We start from the raw sequence: 20,982 nt of genomic DNA, 5'->3' as shown, positions 1-20,982 counted from the left end.
CTTCAACATTCATACCCAGCTTCTGACAAAAAAAAAAAAATTATTATATTACATTGATTCCAAATTGTTAATTGTGAATGCAGAATGCATGTGCACTTTATATATTGCAAGTGGCCAAATTGTGCTGGCACGCGCATTTTGCTGGGCTTGTTTCCTCGTGTTTCTTTTTAGTTTAATAAAATTTTCATGACTTTTTATTTATCTTTTGTGAGCCAAATTGTTTTCTTTATTTTTTTATTTTTTATTTTTGCACAAATTCCAAATTGTTTGATAAAAGTTAAACCAAAAAGACAATTTGGCGATTGAACCAAAAATTTTCACGCCATCTTGTCTTGTCTTGGTGAGACAGTCTCTGCCTTGAAGATTCACACCTACCTGGATCCGGGTTGAACTTCAACGGTCGACTTGATTTGTTCAATAAAAATAAGGTTCTGTTTACTATAAACTTATAAAGCTTCTTCTCTTGTATGAGCCAAATTAACTTCAACATTCATACCCAGCTTCGGACCAAAAAAGAAAAAAAAATATTCCATACCCAGCTGGATTGATATGTATAACTTTGTTTATTATTATAGTTATTAAAAAAAAAAAATCTTTGTTTAATGTAAATCCTGTATGAGCCAAATTTCTTTCAAGTTTAATATATGCACCTATTAGATTAATTGAATTGAAGTGAAATTGAATTGGCTTAATTGGCCGAGGACAATAGTTGAATCCCCCCACTTTCGAACTCTCCCCCCTCCCCGGTAATAAACAAAAAAAAGATTAATTGAATTGAAGATTAATCTTTAAGGCAATTTGTTAGAGCTAATGATGATTTGGTATAGTGAATATAGTTCTATGAAATTGACATAAGTCCTGTAACATGGAGTATTACTGGATGATTCTTTTGGGCTGGCAATTCACGGATGACTAACTTAGTTTACAACATCAGTTTTTTATTTTATTCTGTGCACTACTACAAAAAACGTAAAACACAACGGATTTTATCCGTTGTGTAAGTTGCCAAAATATCGTCGTCTAATCGACCGACGTCTATTGGGGTACCATTACACAACGGTTATTTTCCGTTGTCTTTATTACATTAACACAATGGTAATTACCAAAATACCGTTGTATATATATACTAAAATCCCATGGTTTAAAGGCTACTGTTGTTGAGTATATAACTACACCACGGTTTTTTCCTCGAACCCATTGTTTTATGTTCTCAAGACAACGGTTACGTGTACTAATACATGTATTTTACAACTATTTTAGTTATAAACACGAGGTGAAATACTCATTAACACAACGGTTTTTGGATTTTAACCGTGGTATAGGTCATTCTAAAAATAGGTGTATAAGATGTGTATATGTCTTTCATACTATGGTGTTTATATGAAACCGTTGTCTTCATTATATTACCACAATGGTAATGACAAAAATACCGTTGTATATACATCCTAAAAATCTCATGGTTTAAAGGCTACTGTTGTTGAGTATATATATACACAACGGTTACGTTTACTAATACAAGGTGAAATACTCATTAAAACAACGGTTTTTGGATCCTAACCGTGGTATAGGTCATTCTAAAAATAGGTGTTTGAGATGTATATATGTCTTTCATACTACGGTGTTTATATGAAACCGTTGTATTATGAATTTAAGAACATCAGATTTTAACTATATAACCGTTGTGTAAGATAGTAATTTCAAGTTTAATTAGATGTCTATAGATATTATATACATCGGCTTTCTAAGGTTTGTGTGGTATTGTTATGGATTATACAACGGTTTCTAATATGGAACTATTGTAAGTTAATGTTACAGACCACGATTTCGTCAGAAAAATTGTTGTAAAATGTTCCTGTTTACATTTGGTTTACATAGGCATGCAGTACCTGAAATAGCTACCTAGGTGTTTTTGGTACAACACCATTGTTCCAAGTAGCATGTTTCCCTTTATAATGTTAACATTCTTAATAAATTATACATTAATTCACAAAATCACAATTTGCTCAAATTTAAACTAATCCACAATAAATAAGGATTTTGGAATTGATAAAGTACCAAATATTAAAAGGAATTTCAAGGTAGCTAGTAATTGTATATATGTAGTTTACTCTCTAAACCCAATGCTATTCACACAACCAGCCATGCCATACACAAAAACCATCTATAACTCAAAAATCAACCATCAAGTTTCTAATCTACCAATTTGCTGCCATCAATCTAATCTAGCAATTAATTAAGCCTAGCTATCAATCTTGGCAGCACCCAAAAGAAGCTAGCAAAGTGATCAATGATATATATATACCCCAAGCTAGTCTAGCTAAACACATGGCCTACAAAATCAAGTTCAAAAATGCTATACGTCAAAAATCCACCTTCTACTCGATCTACATATACTGCCCCACAAAGTTTGCCCATTCAGCCCGGACTTCATCGATATCTTATTGGGTATAAGTATTGTCCTTCCTTCGCTCCCACTGAAACAAGGCAAAAATGGAGTAGTAATTAAAAAGAAAATTCAACTCAAAATAAAAACATAATGAATCCAATAAAGAAATAAACAATATGCCCCTTAGGTAAAAAAGGCCAAGACAACTCATGATATAAGTGCACAACTACATTAATTAAGAATCAAGCACACATATATAACCAGCAAAATGTCCTAAGCTAACTGCACCCAAAACAGAATCCCCCAATGGCCTAAAGAAATTGCACCAGACCACTCATGAATTTGTTATTAATAATATAAGTGCATAACTACATTAATTAGAATCAAACTGAAATCAACCTCAAATTCACACATGCAAGTGATCATCAAACATGGGCCTAGCTATATAACATGGTCACTTCCACAAGTTTGAAAGAATCCACCCAGTATTCCCAATCTGCACGCACCCAAAACAGACTCCCCCAAGCTAATTTGTTTCCTTTTATTCCTTTACTACATTTCCAATTTTTCAGCCACAAAACAAAGAAAAGAATTTCAACATTTCCAAGTAAAAGACAATTTTCATATCACTACTCAGAGTTCACATGACCAACATAATGGCAAGTTACTTATACTTCACTAATGCATACCTTATTCACAAAAGCTAAGCTCTCATCTTCAATTATTTCCTTCATAAAACGCATAATAAAATAGCCACACTCCTTATCACTTGGCTGTTGAGGAATGCCCTAAATGCAAATAAACATTAATTAGAATGAGCACATATACAGTCCACTTAGCAATCTATTATTTGAGTTTTAAAGCAAACTACAAACAAGCCAACCTACCGCCATATTTTTCCAGATTACTGCCTTACGCCCTTGCCTATTCCCTTGAGCATTGAAGATTCTAATCCCACTATCGCATGAAAAACCAAATGATTTTAACACTTGCTGATATATGTAAATGAACTTATAAACTGATGAGGCGTCTAATCAACTTACTTGTCTACCACAGTTTTCCATTCATCGCCGATCAGACGTCTTCTCATTGGGTCCATGAAATAGACAATCTCCTTGTCCGGATTGATAACAGTCAGCATCCAATGACATCTACACATTTATAATTCTCATTAAATACCTTATATGGTTGGAAATCAGTATTTACAATGACCACATAAATGATTAACTTACCCGGAATTGTAAGGGACCAAAAAAATCTTATCATCACGAGATCCAGCGAACCTATCTGCCAAGTACCTTGATCTTTCAGTTACATTTCCACACCCTATCGCACCAGTTCTCGCAGGGTCAACAAAACCAACCATACTTAGCATTTTTGACCTCTTTACCACATCGTAGAGGTGCCTAAAAAAATATTCCGTAAGTAATTGCATAATCTCTTTTGCTGGATATAAATATGTATAGAAAAGTAGTCTCATTAAATACCTCATGTAAACGACAATGCAGGTTGCTGATATTTCAACCATGCCACCAAATTGGACAATATCTTCACACAGAAGGTGGGTTTTACGAGTTGCCCCAAAAACATCTGCCTCTATTAAAAAGTTGATTGTACCCTCATCATTCAATACATTTTGTGCATACATGCACAACAACTTCAGTGGCGTAGGCATTGTTTGAAGATTCAACACAATCCCTTTCCCCCTATATTGCTTCTCGCCCTTTCTTTTGGCACGTTTCTAGGTTAAATTATCAATATATGTTAGAGGTAGCTTTTAAAAACACCCAAATCAGTTAAAATTACAACAATACAATTAGGTGAGACATAAAAACATACCTTCGCACCAACTTCCTGCTGCTTCTGATATGTTACAAGATTTTTCGGCCATGCTACAATTGTCCCAATAGCTTGACCAACAGTTACTACTTCGTCTTTAATTGGGATGGGAAGCAAAACTGAGTCATCCAACGAAGTATAAATTGCAACCCGCAGGCATCCCTCTGCCAAAGGAACACCATGCAGTGTCGGTGGGTTGGCATCGTCAACTTCAAGTAATGTAGCGTATGCAACAATATTTTCAAGTGAGCCAACAGCCAACATGCATTTTTTCTCCTGTGCAAATAGCCAAGATAAAATAGAAGTTAATTTAATGACTTTCACAACAAAAAATTAAGGTAATTAAACGTTGGGTAAGCTAGGATGAAATATATACCTTCGAAACACTATTCTTGTCACTCACATAGTCTAGGTCGACACAGTCAGCATCCAACATGTTCGTGTTGTGCTTCTCCTCCTTTGGATCATCAATCTTTTCCATGCCCATATTCTCAATCTTCTCAATTTCATTCTCCTCATTTATCTCTATTTCTTTCTCCACATTCATATCAATATTCTTCACAACTTTTTTCTCCACATTGGTGCTTGCCTTATCAGAGCCATATTCAGCAGTATGGGGAGTTGGGGGAGTACGGGGAATAGGGACTAACTTTAATGGGGTTGGTCCCTCAGCCTTGGAATTCTTCCCTGCCTCTACTGAATTCAATTTATCCATCCAATATTTTCGCTCCTCTGCTATTATTTTCTCTCGCTCTTCTTCCATGATCTGTTTGACACTTTCTCTTATTCTCTCTTTCATACTCTTTCGTGGAGGGAAGTTAAAGTAAGAACTGGGCTTCACATAACCTCCCACAGCTCTAACTCTCCCTGAGTGCTCAGGGGTCCCTAATGCCATTGTTAGCACATCACTGGTACCAGAAGTACATAATGTCCCCTCAGATACTTGTTTCTTCAAATCATCATGCAACCATACATGAAATAAAGCCAAGATAAATTAAATTATTAAAGAACTCAACACTTTCAAATCTAACATTGGCAGAATTATAATCAATGGAATATCTATAGCTTACTTACAATTCTGGCAGCAGTCTCAGCTACTTTTGCATCTGGGATCTTCCCATTTTTATCTTCATGTGCTTTAATCCAAAGGGTTGCTCGATCAAACCCCCCCTCAGGCATTGTTTTCATCTTTAAAATAACAAATAAATGTAAACACTAACCAGTTCATGTTTAATAATCATTGTACCAAGGCAGTTAAAGTAAACACTAACCAGTTCATCCTCCAAACCAGCATACCCTTTACGCGATAGTCTATGATGATACTCATGCTTAGATTTCCTCTCCACTTGTTCCTCGTGAAGTTGCTTCAAAACAGAATATTTCCACACATTGAGTTATATACAAATTTAAAGGCAACAATTGTACGAAAATATATGTAGAAAGTAATAGCTTACCCCAAACTGATCCGTAAGCCTATGTAGCACAAACTCCTTCCAATCTGACTTGTCAATAAATTGATAGTCTTTAGGAGGATCACTTAATAGCTCAGGTTGATCTTTGTAAGGGAGAACAAATTTACATGTCAGCCTAGACTTGAATTCTCTCCACTTATTTGATGCAGATGCTAACACCATCTTCTTACATTGAGGACTCAGCACAAAAGCCATCTACAATCAATGATGTACTAGTTAAATAAATGATACTATATAATGTTTTAGTTAAATGATGTACTAGTCATATAAATAACCAAGTATTGTTGCTTACCTCTACATTTTCCCAAATTTTATTTTTCATATCCTCCGTAACATCCTTCCACTTCTTTATGGTAATTGGGATCTTTGTACGTGCTAAAGTCCCAATGTAAGACTGCATTTCGGTTGCTGCCTTCCCATGTGGCTGCCCTTTTGAATTAAACTCCACCACCTTTTTGACTTTCATTATTTTTCGCCTTACAATGCGATGCATTGTAACCATCCCCCTTTTCTTCCTTTTTCCATTAACTGAGCTATCTGTGGTAGCAGTGTCCTTTGTCACCTTCGATTCAGTTACAGGAGGCTCAGCTACCTTTGATTTGGAGGTTTTCTTCCTCGAGGAAGCCACTCTCTTTAGCGCCATTGTCTAGGATGAAATGAAATGATATGAAACAGTTTGTAAATAGAGTATATATTTAACTAGTAAGAAGTATATATAATAGAGACAATACAAAGATCGATTAGCACAGTGTAACTTTTGCAAGATAGATATGTTAATGAAGGATCTTGTAAATGGATCCTTGTTTAATTTTCTAGGGATCTTATAAATGGATCCTTGTTTAATTTCTAGAGACCTTGTAAATTAGAATGAACAACCTGCACGAGAATCACATAAATCATCATGAGATAAAAAAAACTAAATGCAACTCAAAGGGAAGCAATATGAAGCAATCTAGATTTTCCTGGAGCTGCCAATAAAAAAAGACATGCCAACCAAGATTGTCTAGAAAGAGCCAGCAGTGTCAGAATGAATAGAATGCAAAGTTTTCAACCCATTCCAAGATAAGTATATATACGAATGTTCTATTCCTCATTATCCAACTGCATTTAAAGTTGAAAAAATTCAAAGCTCACAATCACCTTGATGATTTCAACAAGCTGGTCTACTCCACTTTCACCAGGAAATAGAGGCTGGCATAATAGGCATTACTTAGTTAGCACATATATGTGAGTCTAAAGATAAAGGAAACTCACATTAAAGAAGAACAACACCTACCTGTCCAAGCAGTAATTCTGCTAGAACACAGCCAGCAGACCAAATGTCAATGGCTGTGGTATACTCAGTTGCACCAAATATAAGTTCAGGTGCTCGATAGTACCTCGAATAGATGTAAGATATGTTGGGTTCCCCTCTTACCTGTCAAATGTACATCCAATTCAGTATTGTAAAACCATTAGCCAGAATGAGCATATTTAAAGAATGCTTGGATGCAGAAAACAAACCAAGACTTTTGCACTCCCGAAGTCACAGATTTTAAGCTGGTGAGTACTTAGCCTATCTTGCAAAGAATGTTGTGAAGCACCTGCAGAACCAGAAATAAAAAAACATTAGAAATAATTCATACATGCAGAAACACACTTAAGAACAAATCACACATTAAAAATAAATCACACAATCATTGCCACACCAAAAATAACCAGTTACCTTATATAAATGCCATTTTGATGCTACTTATCAATCCATATACCCTCACCATCAGGTCTAATGCAGTTTGTAGGATTGTCTCTAACCATTTCATCCAATGTCTCAATAGATGGCAGGCCTCTAGTAAAAGGTTGATGGTCAACCATACTATCCCCTAACTCATCATCATTATAATCGACATCATTGTAATTTCTATCTGGGGTTGATAGAACAACAGACCAAGCAGCATCTGCAGGGTCTTCCACGTAAAAGACTTGACTCACTTGTCTTGCCAAAACAAATTGATCATGCTTGGAACCTATCCTACTAAGATTGACCAAAGTAAAGCCTAGATCATCTATTTTAATTCCATTTGTACTCTCAACCCAATCACACTTAAAGATAGGTATCCTAAACTTGAAATAATCAAGTTCCCATATTTCTTGGATCACCCCATAAAAACACATATTTGTAATGATGGGGTTTTTATCCTTCGCAGATGCAACTTGCATTGTCTCCCCTTGCCAACACACGCCACTGTTTTGAACAGCCCGAACGTCATCACGAGCCTTAGTATTAAAATGAACCCCATTAATGGAATAACTTGCAAATTTTGGGACTTCCATGCATGGTCCATCAGCTAGCCACCTCAGCGTGTCTGGTATGTCATGAGTTTCACAATTGAGTTCAGATCTAACCTGTAAGGATAAGCATTCTAATAAAATACAGGAATTACTTACATACAGTGGCGTGTATCCTTTGAACAAATTAAACTTACTCGATTCTTTAACCAAAGAATGAAAGTGTGATTGTGCTTATCTTGCAGCCACTTCTCATTTTTTTTGAACCTAGGATTTGTAGCCTTTAAATAGCTCATATGATCACTACACAAAATTTGAGATTCCTCAATTAATATTGAGAATTCAGCTAATCAAAGACATAATTAATGAAAAGACAAAGGAAATCTGGGATTGTCTTACGCGATATAAGGTGTCACTTCATATGTATTTTCTAATACAAACAGATGAGCTTGGTCCAAAAGTTCACGATCAACCCTATGTATAGAAGCACCAGATAAGGCCATACATTCCTTAGAAGATCCTTGATTGTGTCTTGATGAGATTCCAATTGAACTGCCAGTAGAAAGATGTTCAGAGCAAAAATCTAAAGCTTCTTCGGCAATATAACACTTGGCAATGCAACCCTCGGGTCGATGGCGATTTCGAACATACCCCTTTAGCACTTTCATATACCGTTCAAACGGATACATCCATCTGAAGTAAACTGGTCCACACAACTGAACTTCTCTAATGAGATGCACCGTTAAATGAACCATAATATCAAAAAATGATGGTGGAAAGTACTTTTCAAGCAAACAAAGTGTAAGCACTAGATCTTGCTGCATCTTATCTAGTATAGAAGCATCCACCACTTTACTACATATAGAATTGAAGAAGAAACAGAATCTGGTTATAGAATATCTCACAGGCTTCTCCAACACTGAACGTATGGCCACAGGGAGCAATTGTTGCATGAAGATATGACAATCATGTGACTTCATTCCAACAAGTCTTAAATCCTCCATTGATACCAGACTTCTAACATTTGAAGAATAATACTCAGGGACTTTCATACCAAGAAAGGATTTGCATACAGTTCTCTTCTCTTCCCTAGACAGATTCCAACTTGCTGCAGGCAGATGTGTTCTTTTTTCTCCAACAATAGGTGCTAATTCAGTACGTACCCCCATGTCCAGAAGATCTAAACGAGCAGCAAGACCGTCTTTTGTTTTTGTAGGAATGTTCAACAATGTACCGATAATACTATCGCATACATTTTTCTCAATGTGCATAACATCGAGAATATGGCGAACATGAAGATATTTCCAATATTCCAGTTCAAAAAAGATTGACTTCTTATTCCAACACGCTCTTGTATCACCCTCCACATGGTTACGGGGCCACTTTTTTTTTTTCCGAAAGGCAAGAAATTAAGACTATCCACCTTTGCCAATACTTCCTCTCCACTTAATGGCACAGGAGCTGGAGAAAGTTCTTGACGATTATTAAATGCAGCCCTTTGATTTCGATAAGGATGAAATCGTGGTAAGAATCTTCGATGGCCTATGTATGAGCATTTATTACCGTGGACCAACCTGTGGGGTTTTGTGTGTTCTCCACATATTGGACATGCATTATATCTTTTTACGACACAGCCAGATAAGTTACCATAGGCTGGAAAATCGTTTATTGTCCACAACAATACAGCCTTTAGAGTGAAATACTCTCCTTTGTATGCATCATACACTCCTACAACTCCCTTCCATAAACTTTTTAAATCATCAATCAAAGGTGCTAGGTAAACGTCTATATCATTTCCAGGTTGTTTAGGACCAGAAATCAATAGACTCAGCATCATGAACTTTCTTTTCATACACAACCATGGTGGAAGGTTATAAGTGACAAGTAAAACTGGCCAGCAACTGTATCTGCTGCTTAAAGAACTATGGGGATTGAACCCGTCAGATGCAAGTGCGAGCCTAAGGTTTTTAGGATCTTCAGCAAATTCAGGCCACTTATCGTCCACTAACTTCCAAGATGGAGAATCTGCAGGATGCCGCATCTTACCATCTTTCACTCTTTTATCATAATGCCAAGTCAAACTCTCAGATGTTTTACTAGACTGAAACATCTTTTTAAACCTTGGGATAATGGGAAAGTACCACAACACCTTCGCAGGCACCCCCTCCTTAATAGTTGAATACCTACTTAACTTCCACCTTGACACATTACAGTTAGGGCAATTAATCTCATCTGCATACTCATTTCTATACAAGATGCAGTCATTAGGGCATGCATGTATTTTCTCATAGTCCATCCCTAAAGCACACAAAATCTTCTTTGCCTCGTACATAGATGTGGGTATGTTATTACCTGATGGAAGAAAATCTCCAAAGGCAATCAAGTAGTCAGTGAAACTTGCATCACTCAATCCATGCTTCGCTTTCAAATTGTACAATCTTACCAGTGCTCCCAACTTGGTGAATTTATCACAACCAGGATACAAAGGTTCATCGCCATCCCCAACCAAATTCATGAAATCGTTAGAATCATTTGAAAATTCTTCCTCTTCATTATCTCCCATATCCACTGTTTCGGAGACAAAATTATCTTCTTGTTCCTCCACACTTCTAGCTGCATTCGCAAATGTACTAGAAACTTCTCCGTGCCATATCCAATTTTGGTAACTTTGGTCAACCCCATTAAAATATAGATGATCCCTTATAACTCCAATCCCAAATTGTCTCATATTTCCACATTTTTGGCAAGGACAATGAATGAGGTTTGGGTTTCTAGCATGCTGTAATGCAAACTTGAAGAATTCTTGAATCCCTAACTCATATGCCCTTGATCTTCTATCCGCATACATCCATGACTTGTCCATCTTTGACTTGTCCATATAAACATGCATGTCATTTATAAAATCATACCAAATATTGACTCTAGTGAAACAAAAAAAATACAAAGATAAACTAAACACAACCACTATACCATTGAACATGGGCATGCAATTGAAAGCTAACTGGTCTTACAGTAAAACCCATATCAGTAAAACCCAATAAACCCCATATCAGTAAAATCAATCACAAACCAGAGAATTTAACACAACCCATGAATATTAACTAAACCCAGAAAAATACCCCAAATTTTTATCAAGCCACAATAACTTCACCCAGAACTAGAACAAGAATAAGAGAGACAGAGTAGGTGACAGAGAGGAAATCAACACTAACCTGCAGGCTGATCTAAATTAGATATTTCAAGCTAGCACAATGCATCTTAAAATTATACACCTAGTTGTAGTGTCCAAAAAAAAAAAATATAATAATAATAATAATAATAATATTTATTGGGCTTTAAATTTGGGTTAAACTTTTAAGTTTCGGCTTTAGCCCAATTGTTTTACAAGAAATGAAAAGCCCAACAAAAAAAAAAAAAAAGAAACTAAATGGATTTGAAGATAATAACCAACGCCATCAGCTTATCTAAATAATCATTAGATACATCCCTCTTAACTAAAGATGCTTGCCAATTAGACTATAAGAATAGTCTTGAGCAACAAAAAGAGCAGCACAAAGAAAACTGAACAGAGGAGACAAAGAAGAAACCCGAGAGAAAAAGAGAAAGAGAGAGAGAGAGAGAGAGAGAGAGAGAGAGAGAGAGAGAGAGAGAGAGAGAGAGAGAGAGAGAGAGAGAGAGAGAGAGAGAGAGAGAGAGAGAGAGAGAGTGAACTAGAAAGAGTTAGAGAAGGAGAGGTTAGAAACTCTATAAAGGTTAGAAATTGAAATTTTTATCTTAAAAGTTTTTCTTTAAATTTTCCATAAACTAACCTCTCTTAGTCTCTGTGTTTTTCTTTACTGTAGGAACTCACAGCTTTTAGCCTCTCTAGAACTCAAGGGGGGTATAAAAAGGTGAGCTTAAGGAACCCATGGAAACATGGGTGTCCTTAACAAATTTTTTCAAAACTTGTTGTTTTATAATTTTATTTACATGCCTTTCTTTTAGGTTGTAAAACTAAAATTTTGTTGTAGATAGTCTTATTATAGCCTTAGAAACATGTTTTGCGGTTTGGAATTGAAGGAAAATGAAAAACAAATAAGTATGAAAAATCTGGAAATTTTTCCAGAAAATTCGCATGTTTGTATGGCCTCCTTTCGAGCCTTATAACTTGAGTTTTAACAGTCCGTTTTTCATGTTCTTTATATGATTGTAAAGAGGTGATGCAGAGCTTTAAAAAAAGTATAAATTTGCTCAATTTGGTGAACGTTTGATAGGTCAAAAGTCGAGTCAAAAATGAGATAAAAAAACTGGAAATCTGGAAAAAAACAGGGGCTGTTTAAAGTGACGATGAACAGTGCCCGGCCAGCCACCCCACTCGCACCGCCGGCGCGTGGTGGCGCGTGCGGCTGTTTCCGGCGACCTTTTTCGCCCAATTTTCACCCCCCTAACTCTATTTTTCGATACGAGTCCAATGGTATAAGTTTCGCGTCAATCCGACACCTCTAAGTTAGAGTGTGAGTTACACTCTCCTTAAAAAGAGAGTGAAATAAAATTAAATCTAATTAAGTTATATCTAAACTATATTTTTTTTTAAACTTTTAGACCCGAACACATAGGAACGGACCAAGAAGGAACTCGAGCTCAAGAGATTAAGGTAGGGTCTCTATTTCCCCAATGATTGGACTATATTACAATTAATCCTTGTGTTATGTTGTGTGATTTATTTTTCATTTTCTTGTGATATTTATCTTTATTACTTGTGATGTTATTTCTTCATTAAATGTATCAAGTGCGTTATATTTGTAAATAAACTTTTATTATTAATCTTGTGTGTGCACTGTGAAATTCATAAGTCTGTGATATACTCAAATTGCGTAAGGTTGAATTATTATGCATGTACAATTTAATTTATCTATACATGCATTAATGTTTATCTTTACATGCATAATCATAAGTGCATGAGGAAAGTGTGATTGTGAACAAGGTTAAGAAAATGATTAATTAAGACACCAAGAAGAGAGGGAGATGAACTTGGTGGTCTCGTGATTTATTAGAGACACCATGGAGAAAGGGAGATGTACCTAGTGATCTCATGATTTGGGGAAGAATCTTGAAGAAAAAGTGGAATTAATTATATTCAAAATATTTGGGCTTAAGGGACGGATGGGTGTTGGCTCATATTTGGGACATTCGGGGCCACAGTGGAAGGATGCACGGTATGGGACGTGTAGGCCTGTTTGTCTTGGGTATGTGTCAACGGGAATGGTTAAAGAGTGAGTACACACATTCGCATTGCATATAATTGAAATCATTATCTGTGTTTATTTTCTTTTACTGAGACATTGATTAAATGTGATAACTGGCCATGAGGGATAAATATACCCTACTGAGCCTTAAAAGCTCACACCCTAATAAATCATGCAGGTGATGGAAATATGACCAATGATGTGGAATACCCAAGGGAAATTTAGAGAATTTGCTGGAGTACTATGTTTTGTTTGTTTAACAATACATTGTAATATATAAGAAGATGAACATCTAGTATGGTATTCTTGGAATAGTATTTTGCTAAATAAAGTCTATTTTTCATTTTCACTTTACTTAGTCTCTTCAATTATTTTATATGATTTTATTTTATTTTATTTTTATTTTATTCTCACGTCTTAATTGTAGAAAATTTTTTATAAATCTGCGATTAGGACGTAAGTCACGCTTCACTCCTAGATATTAGATTTTAATCAGGATTGGGGCGTGACAAGTTGGTATCAGAGCTTATAGAAATGGGACAAATTGAGTAGGATTATATTTCATCTACGATTTTAAAAGGTAAAAGAAATAATATATGTATGTATATGATTGATTTTTGTTTGCTGTTTGTATTCAATATTTATTTGTTTATGTTCTACTAACCCTATGGACAAATTAATTATGTTGACAGTATGGATGTAATTGAAGGAATGGATAGATGGGGGGGTTATCGCATCGGTCCTGAGGGGATAGCTCCTCTTAACCAAGCGGTATATGATGAAGCGGTCAATCAGGATGCTCGTAACTTTTTGATTAATGAGATTAGAGATATCTTGATTTTGTTTCCTCACCTTGCACCAGCATCTCAAAGGGAGATGGTTCGACACAGTGTAAGAGGACAGGCTCGGGCTTTAGTTGGGGCATTAGAGTTGGCTATGGATGATGAGATTTATGAGATTTCCCGTGAGATAGCAGTAGCACAAAATTTACATGCAGAACAACAGGTTATGGAAGCAATACCTATAGCAGCAGTGGCACATGTGACAGAGATTTCTACAAAGTTAGCTTGTGGCGAGCCCCACACACCCCCACCACCAGTCACAGATGATAGTTCTGACGACGAGTAGGATAGAGTGCACTAAAAATTAGCTTAAATATGACCATATTTAGGGGGGGTTGATTTTGGCAACTGGAAATATTTTGGTGGAAATATTTTGGGGAATGTTTTGGAAATATTTTTGACTTAGACACTAGGAAAAGGAAAATGGAGGGTAGGAGTTGTAAAAGATGACAAAGTAAAAAAAAAAAAAAAAAAAAAAAAAAAAAAAAAAAAACCTAGATTTCTAACTATAATATTAAATGGTTGTTTACCCTTTTTGTGGTGTGGTTATAGATTATATATGTATTTGCGGTAAATAAGTTTGGAAATTATTTTATATTTGTAGAAATGCTAACTAGCATTAACTCTTATTCTAAAAAGATGGCTGGAGAAGCAGAGGATGCGAACCACGTGTTGAATGGAAACGATGGAGTAATCGCCGCTATTCAAGACATGGCAAATGCGATTCGTGAAAGCAATCGAGGACGTCACGAAGAAGATGAAGTGGAACGAGTCATGCGAATTCAAGCAGAATTTCGAAAATCTCGACCCCCTGTCTTTAAAGGTATACCAGATCCAATAGTAGCAGAAGAATGGTTACGTCAAATCAGAAGAAGTATGATGAATCAGAGGGTACCAGAAGGACTGCGAGTAACTATTGCCAGTTCTTATCTTGAGGGACAGGCATATCATTGGTGGGAATCAGTTCAAGGGATGCAAGACACAGAAAATATGACTTGGCAAGAGTTTGAGAGGATCTTCCTTGAAAAATATTTTCCTGGAGTTGTACGAGAAGCAAAAGCACGTGAATTCATGTACCTTCTCCAAAGGGAAATGACTGTGGTCCAGTATCAAGCCAAATTTGAAGAACTATCACGTTTTGCGCTTTACATGATACCTGATGATGCTACAAAAGCAAAAAGGTTCGAGGAAGGTCTTCGACCTGCAATCAAAGAAAAAGTGGATATCCTCAAATTAACTCGTTATGCAGATGTCGTAGATCGAGCACTTATAGCTGAACGAAGTACTCCAGAGGTAAGGAAAAATTGGATTCATAAGAATGCAAGTGGAGGACCAAGTAGCAAGCGCCCAAGGTTTGGACCTTCTCAACTTCCGTCACCAAGATCAAATGTGGTGAACCGAGACTCAATAATTTGCTATCACTGCCGGCAAGCTGGGCATTCCCAACGATTCTGTCCACAATTGCAGACATATCAGGCTCCTCACGCACCTCAATTCCAATACCGTACTCCGTACCCGCCACAACAGAACCAATGGAGGCCACCGATGGTACAACAGCCACCACGTCCCGGAAGACAACCCACTCAAATAAGACCTAAACCTCCACCCGGTATAAAACGTTCTGAACAACCTGCCCAGGCAAGAGTGTATGCTATGGGAGCAAAGGCGGAGTCAACAGAACCAGAGATGGTGGAAGGTACATTCCTAGTATTTAATTCTTGGGCTAAAATATTGTTTGACTCTGGCGCTACACATTCTTTCATCTCAAAGTCATTTGCATCCATCCTTGAGTTAGAATCTAAATTCATGAATTTTCCACTGAAAGTTGGGTCTCCGTTAGGAGGTGCTAGAAAAATTGATAGAATATGTAAAAATTGCATGATAGAAATAGCGGGTCATAAAGTATATTTTGAGTTGATGATAATGGACATGTCGGAGTACGATATCATCCTCGGAATGGATTGGCTCACACAATACCAAGTTATTATCGACTGTAGAAGAAAAATGGTAACGGTAAGTACATCGGATGGACAAACATTTAAATTTTACGGGGATAGGGAAACTCACCATCCTAGATTAACTGTTAACTTAAAAGAGGATGACTTTAGGAGCTTAATCGCTAACCTCAAGATCGAAAAAGAAGATGGACCGCAGATTGAATTCATCCCAGTGGTGCAAGTATACGAAGATGTATTTCCAGATGATTTGCCCGGATTACCCCCGAAAAGAGAAATAGAGTTCACCATAGAAGTTTATCCAGGCACATCACCTATCTCTATACCTCCACATCGAATGGCACCGGCAGAGCTTAAGGAGCTGAAGACTCAACTTCAGGAATTGCAAGAAAAAGGGTTCATTCGTCCCAGCACATCACCATGGGGTGCACCAGCTCTTTTCGTGAAGAAGAAAGACGGATCTCTCAGGATGTGTATCGACTACCGCCAGCTAAATAGAGTCACAATAAAGAACAAATACCCGCTGCCTCGGATCGATGATTTATTTGATCAACTAAGAGGATCTTGTTTCTTTTCCAAGATAGACCTTCGATCTGGATACCACCAGCTTCGTATCAAGGAGGAAGATGTACCAAAGACAGCCTTTCGAACTCGATACGGGCATTACGAATTCTTGGTGATGCCATTCGGCTTAACGAACGCACCAGCAGCCTTCATGGATATGATGAACCGAATTTTTCGACCTTACCTAGATCGGTTCGTGATCGTATTCATCGATGACATCCTCGTCTATTCCTCATCTAAAGAAGAACATGAACAACACTTGCATTACGTCTTACAAACGCTGAGAGAACACAAGTTATATGCCAAGTTTAGCAAATGTGAGTTTTGGCTAACAGAGGTAAAATTCTTAGGGCATGTGATTTCTAAAGAAGGTATATCAGTAGATTCTTCCAAAGTTGATGCAGTGTTGAAATGGAATCAACCAAAAAATGTCACTGAAATACGGAGTTTCCTTGGGCTAGCCGGCTACTACAGAAGATTCATAAAAGATTTCTCCCGACTCGCTGCCCCAATGACAAAGTTGACACGTAAGGGGGCAAAGTTCGAGTGGAACGAGGAGTGCGAGAATTCATTCCAGGAACTAAAAAAGCGATTAACCACTGCCCCAGTACTAATCATTCCTGAGCGAGGTATAGGCTATGTAGTCTACACTGATGCTTCTTTACAAGGATTAGGAGGTGTCTTAATGCAATCTGACAAGGTCATAGCCTATACTTCTCGACAACTAAAGTCACATGAAAAGAATTATCCTGCACACGATTTGGAGCTTGCAGCTATTATTCATGCTTTGAAGGTATAGCGATATTACTTATATGGCGAACGTTTTGAACTTTATTCCGATCACAAAAGTTTGAAGTACCTTTTCTCGCAAAAGGAGCTTAACTTGAGACAACGAAGATGGATGGAGTATTTAGAAGACTATGATTTTGGACTACATTATCACCCAGGAAAAGCTAACGTAGTCGCAGATGCATTGAGTAGAAAATCTCAAGGAACGGTGGGAAGCTTACGGATTCAGAAGTGGAAGGTTGTAGAAGCCATTCGTGAATATAATCTATACGTTGACGCCAATAACAATGATGCTTATCTTTGCAATTTAATTGCTCAACCAAGCTTAAAGGAAAAAGTCATTGAAAAGCAACAAGAAGATGCATTCTGCAAATCCATACGTGAAAAGCTCGCTGCAGAAGGTGAAAATGAAGGATGGACCGTTCCCAAAGACGGTGGATTAAGATACCTGGGAAGGATATACGTGCCTGAAGTCCCGAATTTGCGAGACGAAGTATTACATGAAGCTCATTTTTCTACCTACACCATCCATCCAGGTAGCACTAAGATGTACCACGATCTTCGGCGACAATACTGGTGGAAGGGCATGAAAAAAGAAATAGCGACTTATGTTGCAAAGTGCCTCACGTGCCAACAGGTGAAAGCAGAACACCAAAAACCAGCAGGGATGCTCCAACCACTACCTGTAGCTGAATGGAAATGGGATAACATCACAATGGACTTCGTGACGGGGCTACCGCGATCGTCAAAGGGACGAGATGCTGTATGGGTTATTGTAGATCGTTTAACCAAATCTGCTCATTTTCTACCCGTAAAAACCACTGATTCCACCGAAACATTGGGAAAGCTATACATTAGGGAGATAGTAAGACTACACGGAATCCCAATTTCGATCGTTTCAGACAGAGATTCTAAATTCACTTCTCGATTATGGGGAAGTTTACAGCATGCACTTGGAACGAAACTGAACCTCAGCAGTGCTTTTCATCCCCAAACGGACGGACAGTCTGAGAGAACTATCCAAATTTTGGAAGACATGTTGAGGGCATGCATACTAGATTTTCAAGGAAATTGGGAAGACCACCTACCATTAGCAGAATTTGCCTATAACAACAGCTACCAGTCTAGCATAGGGATGGCACCCTATGAAGCACTCTATGGAAGACCTTGTAGATCGCCTTTGTGTTGGGCTGAAGTGGGAGAAGATATTTTGTTAGGACCAGACTTGGTCCAAGAAGCCACAGAGAAGATAAAGATCATCAGACAACGCTTGCTTACTGCTCAAAGTCGGCAAAAGAATTATGCAGACCGACGAAGAAGGCCACTAGAATACAACGTGGGCGATCATGTTTTTCTCAAAGTCTCGCCACGACGCGGAGTTAAGAGGTTTGGGAAATCTGGGAAACTTGCTCCAAGATTTATCGGACCGTTTGAAATTCTCGAACGGATTGGAGAGGTAGCATATCGATTAGCATTACCTCCTCAACTCTCTAGTATCCATAATGTTTTTCATATATCTATGCTTCAGAAGTATGAACCAGATCCAGCACACGTTTTGGACTGGGGAGAACTCAACGTTGATGAGCAAGTATCTTTTGAAGATCGACCAATTCAGATACTCGATCACAAAGAACAAGTTTTGCGCACAAAAACCATTCCATTAGTCAAGGTTTTGTGGCAACATGGGAATGTAGAAGAAGCTACATGGGAATTAGAATCTGACATGCGCAAAAAATATCCAGAGATTTTTGACACAGGTACGTCTAAATTTCGAGGACGAAATTTTTTTTTTAGGTGGGTAGATTGTAGTGTCCAAAAAAAAAAATATATATTAATAATAATAATAATAATATTTATTGGGCTTTAAATTTGGGTTAAACTTTTAAGTTTCGGCTTTAGCCCAATTGTTTTACAAGAAATGAAAAGCCCAACAAAAAAAAAAAAAAAAAAAGAAACTAAATGGATTTGAAGATAATAACCAACGCCATCAGCTTATCTAAATAATCATTAGATACATTCCTCTTAACTAAAGATGCTTGCCAATTAGACTATAAGAATAGTCTTGAGCAACAAAAAGAGCAGCACAAAGAAAACTGAACAGAGGAGACAAAGAAGAAACCCGAGAGAAAAAGAGAAGAGAGAGAGAGAGAGAGAGAGAGAGAGAGAGAGAGAGAGAGAGAGAGAGAGAGAGAGAGAGAGAGAAAGAGAGAGAGAGAGAGAGAGTGAACTAGAAAGAGTTAGAGAAGGAGAGGTTAGAAACTCTATAAAGGTTAGAAATTGAAATTTTTATCTTAAAAGTTTTTCTTTAAATTTTCCATAAACTAACCTCTCTTAGTCTCTGTGTTTTTCTTTACTGTAGGAACTCACAGCTTTTAGCCTCTCTAGAACTCAAGGGGGGTATAAAAAGGTGAGCTTAAGGAACCCATGGAAACATGGGTGTCCTTAACAAATTTTTTCAAAACTTGTTGTTTTATAATTTTATTTACATGCCTTTCTTTTAGGTTGTAAAACTAAAATTTGGTTGTAGATAGTCTTATTATAGCCTTAGAAACATGTTTTGCGGTTTGGAATTGAAGGAAAATGAAAAACAAATAAGTATGAAAAATCTGGAAATTTTTCCAGAAAATTCGCATGTTTGTATGGCCTCCTTTCGAGCCTTATAACTTGAGTTTTAACAGTCCGTTTTTCATGTTCTTTATATGATTGTAAAGAGGTGATGCAGAGCTTTAAAACAAGTATAAGTTTGCTCAATTTGGTGAACGTTTGATAGGTCAAAAGTCGAGTAAAAAATGAGATAAAAAAACTGGAAATCTGGAAAAAAACAGGGGCTGTTTAAAGTGACGATGAACAGTGCCCGGCCAGCCACCCCACTCGCACCGCCGGCGCGTGGTGGCGCGTGCGGCTGTTTCCGGCGACCTTTTTCGCCCAATTTTCACCCCCCTAACTCTATTTTTCGATACGAGTCCAATGGTATAAGTTTCGCGTCAATCCGACACCTCTAAGTTAGAGTGTGAGTTACACTCTCCTTAAAAAGAGAGTGAAATAAAATTAAATCTAATTAAGTTATATCTAAACTATATTTTTTTTAAAACTTTTAGACCCGAACACATAGGAACGGACCAAGAAGGAACTCGAGCTCAAGAGATTAAGGTAGGGTCTCTATTTCCCCAATGATTGGACTATATTACAATTAATCCTTGTGTTATGTTGTGTGATTTATTTTTCATTTTCTTGTGATATTTATCTTTATTACTTGTGATGTTATTTCTTCATTAAATGTATTAAGTGCGTTATATTTGTAAATAAACTTTTATTATTAATCTTGTGTGTGCACTGTGAAATTCATAAGTCTGTGATATACTCAAATTGCGTAAGGTTGAATTATTATGCATGTACAATTTAATTTATCTATACATGCATTAATGTTTATCTTTACATGCATAATCATAAGTGCATGAGGAAAGTGTGATTGTGAACAAGGTTAAGAAAATGATTAATTAAGACACCAAGAAGAGAGGGAGATGAACTTGGTGGTCTCGTGATTTATTAGAGACACCATGGAGAAAGGGAGATGTACCTAGTGATCTCATGATTTGGGGAAGAATCTTGAAGAAGTGGAATTAATTATATTCAAAATATTTGGGC

At 37.0% G+C, this 20,982-nt stretch overlaps 2 protein-coding genes, 2 long non-coding RNA genes and 1 pseudogene across 4 annotated transcripts; 2 read left to right on the top strand and 3 right to left on the bottom strand.

The window, feature by feature from the left end:
- Positions 1-2,089: 2,089 nt before the first annotated feature.
- LOC147286900 (uncharacterized) lies at positions 2,090-3,914 on the bottom strand (annotated as a pseudogene).
- A 2,629-nt stretch (positions 3,915-6,543) lies between these two features.
- Positions 6,544-9,014, bottom strand: LOC147286899 (uncharacterized). The gene is made up of 7 exons (XM_086240849.1): positions 8,362-9,014; positions 8,160-8,265; positions 7,446-8,079; positions 7,201-7,280; positions 6,974-7,114; positions 6,838-6,888; positions 6,544-6,573 (listed from the first exon to the last, which is right to left on the bottom strand). Exons 1-7 carry the CDS (start codon positions 9,012-9,014, stop codon positions 6,544-6,546), a joined length of 1,695 nt encoding a protein of 564 aa, XP_086096975.1.
- A 170-nt stretch (positions 9,015-9,184) lies between these two features.
- On the bottom strand, positions 9,185-10,825 carry LOC147286898 (uncharacterized). The gene has a single exon (XM_086240848.1). It carries the CDS (start codon positions 10,823-10,825, stop codon positions 9,185-9,187), a length of 1,641 nt encoding a protein of 546 aa, XP_086096974.1.
- Positions 10,826-11,581: 756 nt separating this feature from the next.
- Positions 11,582-13,449, top strand: LOC147286897 (uncharacterized). Its single transcript, XR_015122090.1, has 4 exons — positions 11,582-11,714; positions 11,805-11,852; positions 12,544-12,595; positions 13,366-13,449. It is a non-coding gene; the product is annotated as an uncharacterized LOC147286897 (long non-coding RNA).
- A 6,039-nt stretch (positions 13,450-19,488) lies between these two features.
- On the top strand, positions 19,489-20,490 carry LOC147286896 (uncharacterized). Its single transcript, XR_015122091.1, has 3 exons — positions 19,489-19,606; positions 19,697-19,744; positions 20,436-20,490. It is a non-coding gene; the product is annotated as an uncharacterized LOC147286896 (long non-coding RNA).
- The last annotated feature ends 492 nt before the right edge of the window (positions 20,491-20,982 follow it).

Source organism: Dryas octopetala, chromosome 4, assembly GCF_963921425.1.
Source record: "Dryas octopetala chromosome 4, drDryOcto1.1, whole genome shotgun sequence".
NCBI lineage: Eukaryota > Viridiplantae > Streptophyta > Magnoliopsida > Rosales > Rosaceae > Dryas > Dryas octopetala.
This window is presented reverse-complemented; position numbering and strand designations above follow the sequence as displayed.